We start from the raw sequence: 17940 nt of genomic DNA, 5'->3' as shown, positions 1-17940 counted from the left end.
TTTCGGTGGCTCATCGTATATACCACTCCCGGAAGCCATTGAAAATAGGAAAGCAACAGTCAATGTACAAAACACGGATCAGCAATGTTTTCGATACAGTATATTGGCAAAACACGTGACTACATCTAACCCGCACAGAGTATCACACTATGAAGGTATGGCAAACCGGTACAACTTTGCCGGAATTAATTTCCCCACGCTGTTGTCCGAAGTAAAGAAATTTGAGAAGAATAATAAAGAAGTGTCCATCAATGTTTATAGTTTCAAGAAAGGTAATCGTACGTATAAAAACAAGGCGAAGAAAAACATTCCTAACCATAACAATGAAAAAAAAGATTACATTATTATTCCATACCAAGTATGCACCATTGAGCAACCGAATCATTTCGATCTGTTATACTTCGATGATGGGAAAGGCAACTTTCATTATTGCTATATCATAAACCTGACACGACTGGTTGGTCAGCAAATGTCTAAAAATAACATAGAAAAGGCCATATGCAGACGATGTTTCAAGACTTATGTGGATGAAGCAGGAAAAACCCCAAAGGAATCCAGACTGGACGAGCATAGAAGAATATGCAACAAAAATGAATCTGTGACGCCAATTCTACCCCCACCAAAAACTTATATGAAATTTGAAAATTATGGTAATACTCAAAAACATGATTTTGTGATTTATGCGGATTTTGAGTGTTTGTTGAAGAAACCAGCTGCAGATAGTCATTTCGGTAAAACTACTGTTACCCAAGACCACGTGCCCATGAGTTATGTGTACTTAGTCAAGCCTAGCGAGGATGTTCCAAAAGAGTTGTTAGATCGATTTAACATACCTCAAACTCCAAATGTTTACAGCGGTAATAAAAACAGCGAATTAAATGATGTGTCAAAACATTTTATTCAAAGTATTACCGATGTAGGACGGAATATCGAGCAGCTTTTAAACGTTAATACCCCTATACGCATGTCGACACAGGACGATAGCAACCATCGTGTCGTGAACGGCGGTCAATGCCCTCTCTGTAATTGCAAATTTTCAATATTAAATCATCCGGTACGCGATCACCACCATTTAAGCGGTAGATACAGACAAACTGTCTGTAATAGGTGCAATTAAAAAATGCAAAGGCCAAAGTTCGTAAGTTGCATTTTCCACAATTTATCGTCTTATGACTCGCATATAATCGTCACTGAATTAGTCCATGATCCACACGCAATCAACGTTATTCCTAATAGCGAGGAAAAATTAATTTCGTTTTCTAAATTTATTTCGAATAAATTTTCAGTCCGATTTTTGGATAGTTATCGCTTTATGGCCAGCAGTCTTGACAAATTAACAAATAACCTTGCCCGATCTGACAAGTCTAAGTTCCGTTCTGTGTTGAGTGCATATGGGGCGGACGATATAGATTTGGTGACTCGTAAAGGTGTTTACTGTTATGAGTATACAGACTCATGGGAGAAGCTTGAAGAACCGTGTCTACCACCGATAGAGCAGTTCTATAGGTAAAATATAATAACTATATATAAACTAATAATAAATAATTTTTAACCAAATCATTTTTTATAGTTCACTAACCGAAAGTAATATTTCTCAAAATGACTACGACCACGCGTTAAAGGTTTTTAACCACTTCAAATTTAAAACTTTAGGGGAATATAGTTTATGGTTAGTAATATATATATATTTATTTTAATTCATCATTTTATTGATAAATAATTATTTTTAGGTATAATGAGTTGGATGTACACATTTTATGCGATGTCTTTGAATCGTTTAGGGAACTTTGTATAACTACATATTCTCTAGATCCCTGTTTTTACTACACATTACCCGGATATTCTTTCGATGTTTGTCTGAAACATACTAAAGTTGAACTGGAATTGTTGTCTGACTACGATATGCTTCTAATGTTTGAGAATGGTAAAAATATATAAATTTACAGAATAATAATAACTTAATTAATATATAAATTTATCGTTTAGGCATAAGAGGAGGACTGACACAAGCATCGAAAAGATACTCCAAAGCCAACCACGCTAAAACACCGTACTACAACCCTGCAGAGCCAAATAGTTGGATTATTTATCTGGATGCCACGAACTTGTAACTACTTATACTATATATATATATATATATATATATATATATATACTAATAAAACAGTATATTTGTTTAATTTACATAGTATAATTACTTTAGATACGGATGGGCAATGTCTCAGGCTTTACCTTTGGGGAATTTCAAATGGTATGAAAGTGACCATTCGGTCCATACAGTGAAACATTTGTTAAAAAAATGTGACAAGAAGTCGAAAACTGGGTTGATGTTGGAAGTTTATATAGAGTACCCTAGATCCCTTCACGTCAAGCATTTAGATTTGCCTTTTATGTGTGAGAGGTTAGCACCAGCTGGTTCTCGCATAAAAAAATTAGTCGCCACCTTACAGAATTAACAGCGGTATATTGTACACCATTCAATCTTGAAACAGGCATTAGAGGCTGGGCTTATTCTTAAAAAAGTCCACAGAATTCTAAGCTTTGACCAAAGTCCGTGGTTGGGGAGTTATATCTCGCTTAACACGGAAATGAGGAAAAAAGCCATCAATGATTTTCAAAAGGATTTCTTTAAGCTTATGAACAATGCCGTTTTTGGTTAGTATCTAAACATTAAAATAAATATAATATATTATATTATAATATCAAATTAATTATTTTTTAAACAGGTAAAACTATGGAGAATGTTCGCAACCGAATGAAAATGTCACTTGTATGCAGTCCTGAGTCTTGTCAAAGGTTAATTAACAAGCCTACATTTAAAGGTGTCACGCAATATAATGAAAACTTGTATGCGGTACACCAAAATAAGGATGTTTTAACTTTTGATAAACCAGTCTACGTTGGGTTTTCCGTCTTGGAAATTTCCAAGACGTTAATGTATGATTTTCATTACAATGTAATGAAAGAGTACTACGGTTGCGACATTGAACTACTCTATATGGATACAGGTATATTATTATTAACTAATTTTATTTTAAACACAATTATATTTAATACTACTTTTTTCAGATTCTCTAATGTACCTGATTAAGACCAAAGATTTTTATGCCGATGTGTTGTCCAAACCGGGTTTTTTAGAAAAATTGGATACATCCAATTTTCCACCTTCACATCCATGTTATAGGACAGAAAGAAAAAAAGTTCCGGGGACTTTTACAGGTCAGTTAAAAAAACATTTAAAAAAAAAATAAAAAAACTATTAATTTTGTATGTTTTAGATGAGACCGTAGGTGACATTATTTGGGAACATATTGCACTTCGAGCAAAATCTTATGGTTACATACTAATGGGGGCCGAACACATCAAGGCTAAGGGGGTCGCCTATCATGTGATTAAAAACCACATGACATTTGAGGACCACAAAGACAGTTTATAGTTGTACATTTATATATATATATATATATGTACAACTCTTTGATTTGTAGAAAAAAATATGCATGTGACACTTAGATAGTTAAGATATTATTATTGTTTTATTTTTATTGTATCTTAAAAATGTAATTAAATATAATCTCACCTCTAACCTACCATGTAAACATTATATTATTGTATATTTTAGATGTCTTGAAATATTTTTTTGTTATGTTATATATATATATATATATATGTACACCTCTTTGATTTGTAGAAAAAAATATGCATGTGACATCATAGATAGTTAAGATATTATTATTATTTTTTACTTTTATTGTAAATAAAATAGACTACTATCTGATAAATAAAAAAAAGTTATTTATTATTGAAATAATATGTTTTAAACTAAAATACAATGATAATATACAAGGTTATGAATTGTTTATAAACCAATTCCTTAATGCAAGCATTTTATAAAAAGTACAGTGTGTAGGATTTAAATTCATATGAAATAAACAAGAAGGATAGGAATCTTCAGCGTGCAGTTGGTTTAAACGGGGACACCCGATGTCTTCAAGTTTAATTATATTGATATGAGGTACATATTCATGTAAAATATCTATTTTCTGTAGCCCTTTAACGTAAATAACTGAGAACGTTAAAGAATTTAAAATTCTCGACACTTCTTCTGTTTCAACATCTCCATATTGAGGTGTCATTGAGTGATGATGTTTGGCTAACCATTTATTAACGCTTTGTGATTTATTGTTTGAATTTTGTGTAAAGCTATATTTAAATATCCAATGTTGAGTATTCCATGTGTCAGTTGCAATTACAGATAATTCTTTTATTAAATACTTAGAGTCCGGAGACATAATACACTCCATATCTAAAATAGCAGAGGTCATTATGAAAAATCAAATAACTGTTTACTTTTTCAGTAGAAGGGAAGGAAGCGTTCTACTACTATAGTATATGCCAAGCTAATTTTTACGGTTTCCCAAAATATTAAGAATGTCAATGATCGTTTTATTAGTTGAATACTTAAAAATTTCATTATCCTTAATTAATGATGTTATTTTAGTTTCAAGAGATTTAATTTTGTTAAGGTTATCGGATGCTACTTCTTGCGTCTCACGCAGCTGTTTTGTAATACTTGAAGTTAATGTTTCTATATTAGTTACTATATAATTAATTTTGGTAAGGTTATCAGATGCTAATTTATGTGTCTCACGCAATTGTTTTGTTATACTTGAAATTTGAAGGACGTTATTTCTAATGAGTTTGTTATTGCCGTCGTGTGATGAAACTAGATTGTTTATAAATGTATCAGAAGTCTCTCCAAACACGTTCATAGTGATACTGGCTATAATTGCTTTATACCACCCCTATTTATCCAACTATTTTCTGTTGACGGAAATCCTAACCATTTAACATACAATTTAGATCCTTTTGTTCGCACAATTTTTTCTACTAAGTAGTCGTGGGGGTAATTTGTTTTGGACAATTCTTCTGTGTAGAAGCAACCCAGTATAGGGTTATTTTTATAATCTTTAAGTAAATAAGTGGGGGGCTCTGATTTGTTGACTTTAGTAATGCAAAACACCTCCGTCGACCAGTTCTGAAGGTATTTTTTATCAAGGAAACTTTTAAAAATTGATATTCTGACGTTATCACCATTTTTAAATCTGACTTTTTTATAAGGAATCACACGTTCGCGTAATTTAACTAGTGAGGGGTTTGCATTAGCTTGTGCAAGTGTTAATCCTATAGAACTGTGTATAGTATGATTATATTTTTCAGTTATTGATGGTAGAATATCTATCCAATTATGTGAACCTCTAGCTGTGAACTCCCTATACATAAGAGTTTTAAGCGTTCTATTAAATCTTTCGACGATGCTTGCTTTCAATGTTGAAAAAGTTGAGTACCGTTTTACTTTATATTTTTCAATTAATTCATCAAACAACTTTGAGTAAAACTCCCCACCTTTATCCACTTGCAAAAGTTTAGGACACTGAGTATCAAATATTTTAGCCATTGCTAATGTAACCTCTTTACTGGTTTTTGATTTTAATGGTGCAGTGTATGCATATTTTGTATAACAGTCTAATATTGTGAGTAAATATTTATACCCCTTATTAACCCTAGTATGTTGTACAATTTCACACAAATCTGCTTGAAACAAATCATTTTTACCATATAATACAACTCTTCTTCTAACAAAGTTTCTTCTTGCTGGTTTGTGTAGTTTGTTGGCGATTTCCCGTTTAGACATATGGAATTCGTTTTATTAATTTATACTCGAGTAGTTCTTGCCAAATTAATGTGATTTCATTCGATACACCCGTATTACCTGCTGCTTATGAAGCTAATAGTAATTTTAGACGTTCACACAATTCGTTTGGATCTTTCCAAAATATTAGCTCTTTTTTAACGTTTTTTCTTGATGTTAAAGTAAGACCGTCTCCTTTGAGGAATAAGCCTACAATGAGATTATATTTATTCCCACCTTTTCGAGTATGCGTTTTGTTTTTGTTTAAGTGAACATTTGATTTTAATAACATATCTTTATAGTTCACCAAATCTGACTCAGTATAGTTGACTAGGTTTTTTGAAAAAATTAACTGAATGATACCCATGGTTAATGGGTATGACGTGTTATCTAAATAAACTGCATTTTCTTTAGCCTCGAACACTAACGCACACCCCCAAGAGTAATTTGCCCAGTTTTTTTATCGTGTTTAGGTCCATAAAGTTTATCCAAATTAAGTCTAACTCTAACAATGTTTTTATGCGCGTGTTAATAAAGTCTTCTAAATCGGCCACATCATGGCTTTGATCTTGTGTCTGTACGGCAATATCTGTACTCGTTTGTACAGATTTATTTACCGGTTTTTCTTTTGATTTATTTTTAGTTAATTTTATATCCGTTAGTTTTTGGAGAGGTTCAATTATAGGATTTAGATTTTGTCTTATGGCATGTTCGGTTTTCGCGTTATTTTGTTTAAGATCTTTAAATTTTTGTTTAATATTTTCTCTAGCTTGTATTAATTCCTTCCTTAATGTGTAACTTCCCTCCGTCATGTTTGAACGATAAATGACTAAATCGCTATGTGAGTTAGACTCTATATAGTAACAAACGTGTCGAAATTGAGCCTATAACGGCCGTTATCTCTCTCATCGTCTTTGCTAATAACTATAAAATTATATTTTTCACGATTCCTACAGGTTGTACAAAACTCGTTAAATTGATTATAGGACATATCAGAAGCTACATGATCATTGTAAATATGTTTTAAGTTGGTCTGATCCATTTTGAACACCACAAGAAAGTTTGCGTTATCGCGTAGAATTCTTTTATCTAAATATGAATAACTTTGTGCACAATATAATAAATCCAAATTATTATGCCGACCACGAGCAAAATATGCACCTTGACTTTCTGTTAAAACGTCATCGAATATAAATGTGCTTTCGGGTAAAGCTTTCTCAGGTGGAATTACAGTATCACTTTCGTTGAAAGTAAACATCTTCATACCATCAATACCAGATATAATATCCTTTAACATTTTATATTTCGGTTGATCTACAGTTTTCGAGTATAAATAAATGTTTTGAAACTTAATCCCATTAATGTTAGTAAGTAAAGAGTACACGCAGTTGGTTTTCCCCCTCTACTAGGGGCTAATATTAAGGCGCGGATTGAATGTGGTAGTAAATAGCCATTTTTAGACTTAGTCTGATACATCTGCGGAGGATCCGCGTTTAAAACTGAAAGTTTAGTAGCTTGTGGTAAAAATATCATAACGGTATAAATATATCTGATTAAAAACGTTAGGGATCATATGATGTCTACACGTCGAAAGAACAACACCAACAAAGGTGGTGGTATACTAAACACTGCAATAAATAATCTTCCATTTGAGTTACATTTACCAGGATATAGGTAATTAAAAATTAGTCATAAAAATAATGATTAAAACTAATATTTTTTTTGAAAAAAAATTAGATTCGCAGGTCCCGGGACTAATTAAAAAAAACGGCTTGCACGAGGTGATAGAGGTGTGAATAAATTGGATGATCTATGTCGAGATCATGACATTGCATACAATAAATCTAACTCTCTGAATGATAGACACGAGGCTGATAGATTATTAGAGGATAATGCATGGGAACTAGTTAAATCTAAAGACGTTGGACTTAAAGAAAAAGCCGCTTCTTGGTTAGTAACTACTGCTTTAAAAGCTAAACAAAAGTTAGGTATGGGGGTTCAATTTAAGCAGGTTGTATGTGCAGCAAAAAAAGCTGTTAAAAAGAGTACAGAGAAAAATATGACTAAACTGGCTAAAATCGCTATGGTAGCAGCTAAAAAGGTTGTGGGTAAAAATAAAAAAAATAAAGCAGTACCCAGAATAATAGCTATTCCTCAATCTGGAGGGTTTTTACCCATTTTACCCCTGATTGATGGTTTAACTGCAGTTGGATCTTTAGCTTCTGTAGCGAGTAATATTGTTAAAACTATTAATGATTTAAGGGCTTCTAAGAATACACTTGTCAAGTTGGGTAAAGGTTTGTTTTTAACACCCTATGGTCAAGGAAAATATAAGTTAGGAAAAGGTTTATTTTTAGCACCTAAATCATCAGGGAAAGGAGTAAAAAAACCTAAAAGTAATAAACGAGGAAGTAAATCAAAAAACTAATATCAGAGCTACCCAAACGTGCATTATTTGATTTTGAAATTAATAAATGTGCGCGTCTTCTAAAAATACCCCATTACAGGGGAACATATTGTAGAGACACGTTGCCTGTTCATACAAGAAGCCAAGAAGCTTTTGTTATTAATTTATCTCGATCGGTTGACGCAGGTAGCCACTGGGTAGCTCTAAAGAAGAACTTTACCCCGCTTATTACTACGATAGCTTTGGTTTAGAACCCCCGCTTGAAGTTCAGAAATATTTAAAAGGTTGTAAAATCATATACAACTGTGAAAAACAGCAGCAATATAATACATATAATTGCGGACATTTGTGTTTAAAATTTTTATCGCAACCATGACAACACTAACACTAAATAGTAATTCTTCTGAATTAACGTGTGAATTTTTTCCTCCGTTAGAAGTTGTTAATAATTCAGAATTATGTTTTTTAAGTCTTCAGACAAACAACTCTATACCAAACATCAAATCTGGGTGTAACCGTATTGGTGTTATACGTGAAAATGACGGTGATACAGTTACTAATCTACAGTTAATAACCATACCTACAGGTTCTTATGAAATAGTAAGTCTAGAAGCAACTATTAAATCACTTTTATCAGATATAGTCACATATTCAAAAGGGTTTCAAAAGTTTTATACAATACCTTTAATGGTTCAAGTCGTCTGTTTAATTTCATCATCCACACGTCGATCAATTCCTCCACAGCAAATCGTTTAATTTCACTTATGTAGTTGACTTCATCCATTTGATCTATCGCAGACGTTATAGTGTTGCATGAGACTGATGTAGCTGGATAACTCGAATTTCGTTGTTTTTTTGTCAGGGAAGAAACGTCCATTGTAATACTTTAACATCTTCTGCATTTGTTCCTTGACTTTTTCCAGGGTGATTGTTAAGTGTCTTTCCATACATTCGTGAACTATGTATTCCATTTCAGCTAGTTTAACTAGATCCATACGATTGAGTAGAATGCGACAATCGTCTTGTGTTTGCGATTCGATTACTAATACATTTTCTTCTTTGTATATCATTTTAGTTAATAAAAGATTGTTGTCAGAGAAAAAGATTGTTTGTGTATTTTTTTCCGAATTCTCCATAATATTAGACTGTATATCACCCATTATTGAATATATAGTCTTCATATACTCGACGGTTATACTCACATATCTGGACGGTGTTATAATATGAATCATAACACTTAACGAATTTTTAGGGTCGATTCCAATTTGAATGAATTTGCGACCGTTAAAGTCTAATGTATAGCTGTTACATGCGATGAGCTCGTTTGGCGGAGTTGGTGGAAAGTAGATATACTTTTGCTTTTTGTAGATTGCGGCGGTCGGTGCAGACATCTTGTTTATAGTTGGTTAAGTATTTTTTTCAAACAAATTAAACACTTTAAAAACGTACTATTGCATAGAACTGAAGAGCCCGAGTACTGAACAACGAGTGTTTCATACACCCCATTGCAACCGCGGTCTAAACAGTTTATGAAAATGAATTGTGTGGGGGTTGGAACCAATAAAAATTCATCATTTCGATTTAGAGGGAGGATATCTTTAAAATAACGTTAAATGGGTTTAAACGTGTCTTAACCTGTAGAGACCTGTTAAGCCGCACCTGCCTATAAACTGCAATGCAGGTGTAACTGCGAAATCAGGTCTTTTGTTGATGTATATAACCCACTTTTGTCGGCAACCGAGGGTGCGGGTTAAATTAATCACAAGTCATGCTAAGAGTCATCTGCTGTTAAAAATTCTTCATTTAGATAGGGAAGGTATCTTTTAAAACATCTTTAAATAACTATACAATGGGTTTAAAAGTAGTAGTAATAAGGGCATTCACAGCAATCTTTTAACCAATGGGCATTCACAGCAACCTTTTTACCAATGGGCATTCACAGCCCACTTATAACCAATGGGCATTCACAGCAACCTTTTTACCAATGGGCATTCACAGCAACCTTTTTACCAATGGGCATTCACAGCCCACTTATAACTGATGGGCATTCACAGCCCACTTAGAACTAATGGGCATTTACAACCCACTTAAAACCATAGAGAAATTAGAATAATGGTATAGAGATATAGAATAATAACAAATTTACAAGATCAAATATTTAATTAATTTAAAAAAAAAAAAACAAAATACATATTGGTTTTCAATTTTTAAAGCAATGTAAGACTTATCTATTATATTTTTTGCTACATTAGTAAATGTTTCACTTTGTGTTTTTAGTTTCTTTTTTCTAAATTATAGGTTTCTATTATCGGATGCCCTGCTATTCCACCTTGAATCCTCTCTCCTTAATTTATTGATTTCAATTTTTAAATCAATGTAAGACTTATCTATCATATTTTTTGTTACATTAGTAAATGTTTCACTTTGTGTTTTTAGTTTCTTTTCTAAATTATCATTATAGGTATTAAGTAAATTATTTAAGGTTTCCATTAACCCCACTAGTTTCTTTTCTAAATTATCGTTATAGGTATTAAGTGAATTATTTAAACTTTCTATTAACCCCATTAATGCATTCACACCTCTTTGGAAATTTACCAAAATTGTATTATTATTTAAATGATTTCTGTTACGACCAAAATAATCCATCTTACTAATAGATAGCTACCATACAAAGGTTTTAACAAAAATGACTAACTTAATATAATGTAAAGGGTTTTATAGATAAAAAAAAAATGTATATGCAACGTAAATATAATAAAAATTTATTATTTTATTGTTTTTTTAAAAGTTGTAAAACAAATACATTTCTTTAAATTAAAATATGTTAAGACAATTCATAGAGAACCCTTCACCAATCGAACATAGCCGCAAGTTGGTGACCACAAAGCATGTTCAACCCACGGATCATCATCAAGTTCCCAAGTTCTGAGACGCTGCCAACATGTAAAGCAAGCGACAGCGTCGTTCATCCCATCACCGATATACACAAATCCAGCTTCACTCAAAATTCCCCGTTTTGAAAGGCATATTTCATTATTACACATATCAAATGTTTTGTTACGATTTAAACAATTTTTATAGTCTAAAATCTTATGAAAATCACCACACTCATCAACACAATTGTTCATAACTATAGCGTTATTATAAATTTAACTTTAATACATACAGTTTAGCGTGTTGTTATAAAATGAGTAAAATTTGCTGGAGAAATGTCTTTATATAATACAATTTGTCCTCCCACTCCCTACATAGTAAAAACTATACAAGTTTACGAACTTCTCTTGTAAATGGTACATACTCTACAACACGATCATGTATTAATACACAAAATGCGCTAACACCTGATAAATTATCCCATCCCTCAATTTCTAATCTCAAGTCAATTGTAGAAACGTTCTCAGAGTCACTCTGTTTGCTAACATCTAAAACAACAATTGGAGCTTTAGTTGAAAATGATGATGGGCTTAAAATCGGATTCCGAAGACCATTTTCATAGTATGATTCTTGAAAAGATGTGTACATATTATACAACAAAGTGAAATTATTTTTTGTAAAATCTAAGTTTAAATTATCGTATGGGTAAACGTTCGAGTTTAGAAATACTTTTATGTTTTTTAACTTAGAATGATCAAATTCACTTCTATCCTTGTTTAGTGTATTGATACGATCTTTTTGTAAGCCCACAATAATAAAACGAGGCTTTTCCAATTTCGACGATGTTTTTAAATTCCATGTAACATTTGTTGAATTCCCGAGTTCAGGATAAGTATACGTTTCCCATGTTCTGAATGGTAAAAACAAACTCTTTTCTTTTTCAACAACCTTCATTAACTTTAATCGTTGGCTATCGTCTACGCTAACATGAGGAATTTTCCAAACAATATTATTTATTTCTACACTTCCCGTTGTTGTTTTATCATCTGTATCAACTGCTTTAATTAAAGCATTCAAATCACTATTTGATCTTGTTAATATTAGTTCAAGTCGAGAATTTAATATAATTTTTCTGAAATCTTCAAAGAAACCCATCCAATATTTCAAAGGAATACAAGCAGTAAAATGACCGGATGTATTTGTTATAGTTGTATTATTTCGATAAGTCCATCCAGCATTTTCATAACAAAAATAATTATCTGGGGTACTAGATAAATATCCTTTGATTGAACTAGTGACACCCATCAAACGTGAGCTATCGATTTCAATCCCATTTAGCTCTAAACGAACTTGTTCAAAAAGAAATGATAATCCATTATTACCTAGTTTTACTTTACTAGCATCTGTAATATTACCTTCAATATATAAAAAACTTTCATGTAAATACGGATAAACATCAGTCTGCTGTACACATATTCTTATCTCATCATTATTGTTAAAGGCTTTTGTAAAGGGGATATAAGAATGAAAATCAAAATTAGTTATTTTTGAATCGGTTATAAAACCTGTATCAACATCTAAAATACTGTTTTCAGGCATCTTTTACCAATTCAAATCCTAATTGTCTTAAAGTATTTCGGCTTTTAGAGTTTAATTTTATAAGTTTGTTTCCTGATGCTCCTTGTTTGGACTTCTTTTTAAGAGTGATAGATTTGTTAGCTAGTGGTAACCTTATATCTGGAATTTTGTAATGAGATGTATTAAACTTCAACCCCATTTTATGAACCGTACCGTTTGATATGTAAAACTACTGTAATTTTTTCACCTAAATGCTTTAGCGGTCTTTGATCTTGATCAACTAGAGTTATAGTTATATTATTGATCTCGTTTGTTATTAGTGGATAATAAATTAAGTTGTTAGGTGCTTCAACAAGTTTTGAGCCATGAAGCGCTGTAGGGTAGAACTCATAGACTGAGTGTGAAGGCTTGTTACCATTAAATGATCCTTGAGCAATACTGCATAATACTTTTATTGAATTAATAATATTAATATTAACAGTTCTTTGAGATTCATGTAATATATGTGGTTCTAGTTTTGCTTTATCAAATCCTAAAACATGTCTTAAACTATTATCAATAGTAAAATCGACTGCTTCAGAACAGTAGACATAAGACCTAAAAGTATTAATATTTGGTAGTATGCTGAATACAATATCACGATTAGTTTTTTTAATTTCGTTTTTGATGTAGTCATTTATTTGACTTAGTTCATAACACCCCGATTCTATTTCAATATCTAACATTTCTTCATCTGAATTTAGACCTTGTGTTATTAACAATAACGGGTCATGATTATTAGGTTCATGCAAATGCTTAATTTTATGGAATATATCAGACGATTTATCAATATTAGCTACTTCAGATATTACACCACCGATATGACGAGAACTACTATTTTCGGTTGCTAAAGAATTATCGATTATATGTTTTTTATTATTTTCAGATGTATCAGTTTTATTTTTACTATCATCAATTGTATGATCAAATGAGGTATTATCTTTAGGGATAATATCTCGCTTACTGATTTTGTTTTTATTTATAATTATTCTTAATCTGTTATTGCTTTCGTTAATATTAGGAAAAGAATTATACGTCTGAAGATTCAATAACGCTATTTCCGAATCCTCTGCTACAATTAGTGTTGGGAAAAAATTTGTTGATAACTCTGTCGTGTTACCTGATAGACTTATAGTTGTTGATTCATACATTGTAAAAAATCAATACATAAATGACCACAAATAAATGTATTAAAGTTTTGATAGTTTGAGTAATTATACAAAATACGATATCCTTTAAAATGATTTTGGAGTTCTATTGGTGGTGGTAGATCACCAAAGCTGTCAAAATACCAAATGCTATTATCTTTTTTAATGAATGCTACCCAATGTGACCCTTTTTGACTTACTTCGGAAAGGTTAACAACCGCACACTCGTTTTTAAAAATGTTTTTCGGTAAGCTGTCGCGTGAAAATACACCACGGAAATGTGGAATTTTTAACTGTGCAACATGTTTTATAATGTCTTGTGAAGAAAGAGGTCTGTTAGGTAGCATACTAATTAGTTTTTTTTCTTAATATTTCTTTTTTTCTTTACACCTAAACCTGATTTATCTAAGTATAAACCTTTACCATTACGAACATTCAAATATAAACCTCTTCCAACTTTTTTCGTTTGACCACTTTTAGAATCTTTAATTTTACTGTAGATATTCACAGCGCTAGATGCGAGACTACCGAGAGCTGAAAGGCCTGCAAAAATGGGAATTAGGGGTATAGCAGAACCCCTTTGATTTGGTACTTTAATTTTCCTAGTTTTTTTAGTTTTTTTTCGAGTTAATTTCTTTCTTACAACTCCAACTAGTTTTCCACCTTTTTTAGCATTACAACAACCCATACCAATTTTGCGTTTAGCTTTCATAAGATTTGTTACAGCGTATGCAGCAACCCACTCCCCAAATGAGCTGTTTTTGGCTTTTACCCTTTGTCAGACTTGTTGTTCTAATATTTTATCAGCCTTATGACGATTTATTAAATCTTTATTTTTCAAATATGATATATCATGATTACGACAGGCTTCACCAAGAAGGTTTTTAGGCTTATCTCCTCTAACAAGTCTTTTCTCAAGTTTTGTACCAGGTCCACAGTATTTATACGTTGGAATATGCGCTTCGAAAGGTAGTTTATTTATTAGCGTATTCAAGAAACCTGTACCACTCAACTTTTTTTTTTTCATCGAACTCTTTGCATTTCATATACATACTGAGGAGCGTCTAAGATTGTGCTTACTATTTATACACAAAGATGCGTTTTATTGAACAAGACAACAAATTAGATATTAAGAATATTGACACACAAATTTTGGAAAAACCATCCCGACATGGGCCTTTGTTACCCGATAGTATTCGAGGGATCCTAGTTGGGGCAAGTTCTTCGGGAAAAACTAATGTTATGATTAATCTTCTTACACATATAAACGGTCTAAAATTTGAAAATGTTTACATATATTCAAAAACTCTTAATCAAGAAAAATATGTTTTACTAAAACAAATATTTGATGGTATAAAAGAAGCTAATTTGTATACATTTACTGTTGCTAATGATGTTATTAAACCACAATTAACTAAGCCAAATTCTATTTTTATATTTGACGATATTATATGTGATATACAAACACCTATTCGAGAATATTTCAGTATGGGAAGACATTTCGGAGCTAACTCTATATTTTTTTTAAATCAATCATACTCCAAAATTTTGAAGCAGCAGGTGCGTGATAACTGTAATTTCTTAATTATATTTAAACAAGACGATCGAAATTTAGGACACATTTTTCATGATCACTGTTCAACAGATTTTTTGGATTTTTCAGAATTCCGGAAATTGTGCTATTCGTGTTGGAATCATGATAATTATGGATTTATTGTTATAGATAAAACTAGAAATATGAATGATGGACGGTATAGACGAGGTTTTGATGTCTATATAAGCTTAGATATAGCCAAGTAATCTCAGTTTAGCAGTATGGAGCGAGAAGAAAACTTATTAAAGAACTTAATAGAATCAAGAAAGAATATCAAACTTAAAATTATGGAGTTAAAACGTGGAGTTTTAGACTCTGAACATACATTTAATGAAACATTTAAACCAATAATAGAACCACTTAATAGAATAGTTAATAATAGTGACGCTAATAAAGGCAGTCGTATGTTAGATAATGAAATGTCTAATTTAGAAAATAGTCAACACGATGTAGAAGCTACTTCAAACAGTCAATTAGAGGAATTTAATAACTTTGTATCAATTTCCCCCAATAAACGAACTTATGATCAATCATATGGTATGCATTATGATAAAGCCGACAAAGAACTGAAAATTGGGTCTTATCCTATATCAATTGAGAATGATAAATTAAGAGTGGTAGACCAAGTTTATGATTGGACTCCTGGATTATGGTCATTACTATGTGAAAAAGAACCAAGATTAGTAAACAATGAAGACTTAAAATCTTACTACGCAATATTAAACACTACGAAAGTGTATCTAAATGCTAAAGGAAACCCTAAAGCTAATAAATATTATAAATGGAACTCAATCGTAAAACCTTTTTATACTGATGTAAAGTCTAAATCAGATCCAATAGCTAAAAAACGAAAAATTGGTGAAGATTTAATTATCACTCCTAAGTCGGCGGATGCTATATTATTAAATAACCCTTTCGATTTTCAAAAGGGGAAAAAAGCTGAAAATTTGAATTCTAAATTAGGTATGGGTTTATATAAAAACGTACTACCCAATACACAAATCATTTACTACGATAACCCGAACGAGTTAATTACTAGACTAGCTCTACTAATGTCTTCTCAAGAGGCTGGAAACACAGGTCTTAATAATGAAGTTATTTCAATTGTTGAAGAATTAAGAGAAAGAAAAATTATTGTATAGCTTAATCTCTATATTAGTCATCACTACCTACATCAGTTTTCTTACCCACTTTTATATATAATTTCATATTATCAGATTACATATTATCAACTATGATGTCCGCAATGGAGGGTATAGCCAACGAATTACATAGACCAGCTAGAAAAATATTTCAAAGACGTAAAGTTATTACAAGATTTATGGATGAATATTGGCAAACAGATTTGATTGATATGCAACCACATTCGAGAAAAAATAATGGTTTTAAATATATTTTAGTTGTAATTGACACATTTAGTAAATACGTGTGGGCAGAACCTTTAAAAAATAAGACAGCAATATCTGTAAAGAATGCAATGTCAAAAATATTGAAAAACAAGCAGCCTAAGTTATTACAATCCGATTTTGGTGGTGAATACTATAATAATGAATTTAAAAAATTAATGATGAAATATAGCATTAAACATTATTCAACATATAGTAGTATTAAGGCAGGACAGGCTGAACGCGTAATACGGACTTTAAAAAATATGGTTTATAAGCATTTCACAGCTAAGGGGAGTTGGAACTGGGTAGCAGTCTTATCGAATTTAGTTAATAATTATAATAATAGTAAGCATAGGACAATTAATTGTACTCCGCATGAAGCTAGAATAAATCCAGTTTTAATTAAACGTAATAATTTATTTAGTGACAGTAAAAAAAGAAAACCGAAATTTCAGCTAAATGATAGGGTTAGGATATCTAAGTATAAACATTTATTTCATCGGGGTTTTACACCGAGTTGGACGACGGAATTGTTTACTATTACCAAAATTCTAGATACTAATCCTATTACTTATAAATTGTCTGATGATAAAGGTGAGACAATTTTAGGATGTTTTTATGAACAAGAAATTCAAAAAACTAAGTATCCTGATACATATCTTATAGAACGTATTCTAAAAAGAAAGAAAGGAAAAATGTTAGTAAAATTTTTGGGGCTAGATACGACACATAACTCATGGGTGAGCACAGAAAGTATTTTAAAATAATTTTTATTTAAACATTTATAATTTTACATTATTATTTAAATAAAAAATAAAAAAATATATACTTTTTTAAACATTTTTTTATATATTTAAGTTTAAAGGCTAATATATATAGTCACGCCACTGTGAATTTCCAGCTTGAAAGGCTTCTCGTTCCAATCCAGCGATGTGTATTTTCTCTAGGTTTCCCCAAACACTTACATATTTATCACCTCTGGTAGCAAAATGTTTTCGGCAATCGATAATACCCAATGTTTTTGGATAACCAATATGAGAGCAATAACCCTTTTTAAAGTGATATACGTCTCTTTTTCTTGTATGTTTTTTACTTGATCTAGTAGGTCCGTATGAAGCCATTACGGGTAAAAGGATTTTGTTCTCACCTATGGCTAGTACAACTGCGGTTTCCATTTCTTTGTGAGATGGAGTCAGAAACAATTTTAAAATATCGTTTATCAC

General features: G+C 31.5%; 1 protein-coding gene across 1 annotated transcript; it reads left to right on the top strand.

Moving 5' to 3' along the window:
* The first annotated feature begins 2878 nt into the window (after window positions 1-2878).
* LOC126834056 (uncharacterized) lies at window positions 2879-3436 on the top strand. Its single transcript, XM_050565686.1, has 3 exons — window positions 2879-3008; window positions 3070-3219; window positions 3279-3436. Exons 1-3 carry the CDS (start codon window positions 2936-2938, stop codon window positions 3434-3436), a joined length of 381 nt encoding a protein of 126 aa, XP_050421643.1. The 5' UTR covers window positions 2879-2935.
* The last annotated feature ends 14504 nt before the right edge of the window (window positions 3437-17940 follow it).

The sequence above is a fragment of the Adelges cooleyi genome, unplaced genomic scaffold (assembly GCF_023614345.1).
Source record: "Adelges cooleyi isolate 19-005CV unplaced genomic scaffold, UGA_ACOO_1.1 ACOO_flye_CR_arks_rails_tigmint_CR_PRNA_201, whole genome shotgun sequence".
NCBI lineage: Eukaryota > Metazoa > Arthropoda > Insecta > Hemiptera > Adelgidae > Adelges > Adelges cooleyi.
This window is presented reverse-complemented; position numbering and strand designations above follow the sequence as displayed.

Bases quoted from the DNA above. Each gene is read 5' to 3' on its own strand.
- LOC126834056 (XM_050565686.1), top strand. From the start codon at position 2,936: ATGTATGATTTTCATTACAATGTAATGAAAGAGTACTACGGTTGCGAC. The intron at 3,009-3,069 runs GTATATTATTAT...TACTTTTTTCAG, and splicing joins ACTACTCTATATGGATACAG to ATTCTCTAATGTACCTGATT. The intron at 3,220-3,278 runs GTCAGTTAAAAA...TGTATGTTTTAG, and splicing joins AGTTCCGGGGACTTTTACAG to ATGAGACCGTAGGTGACATT.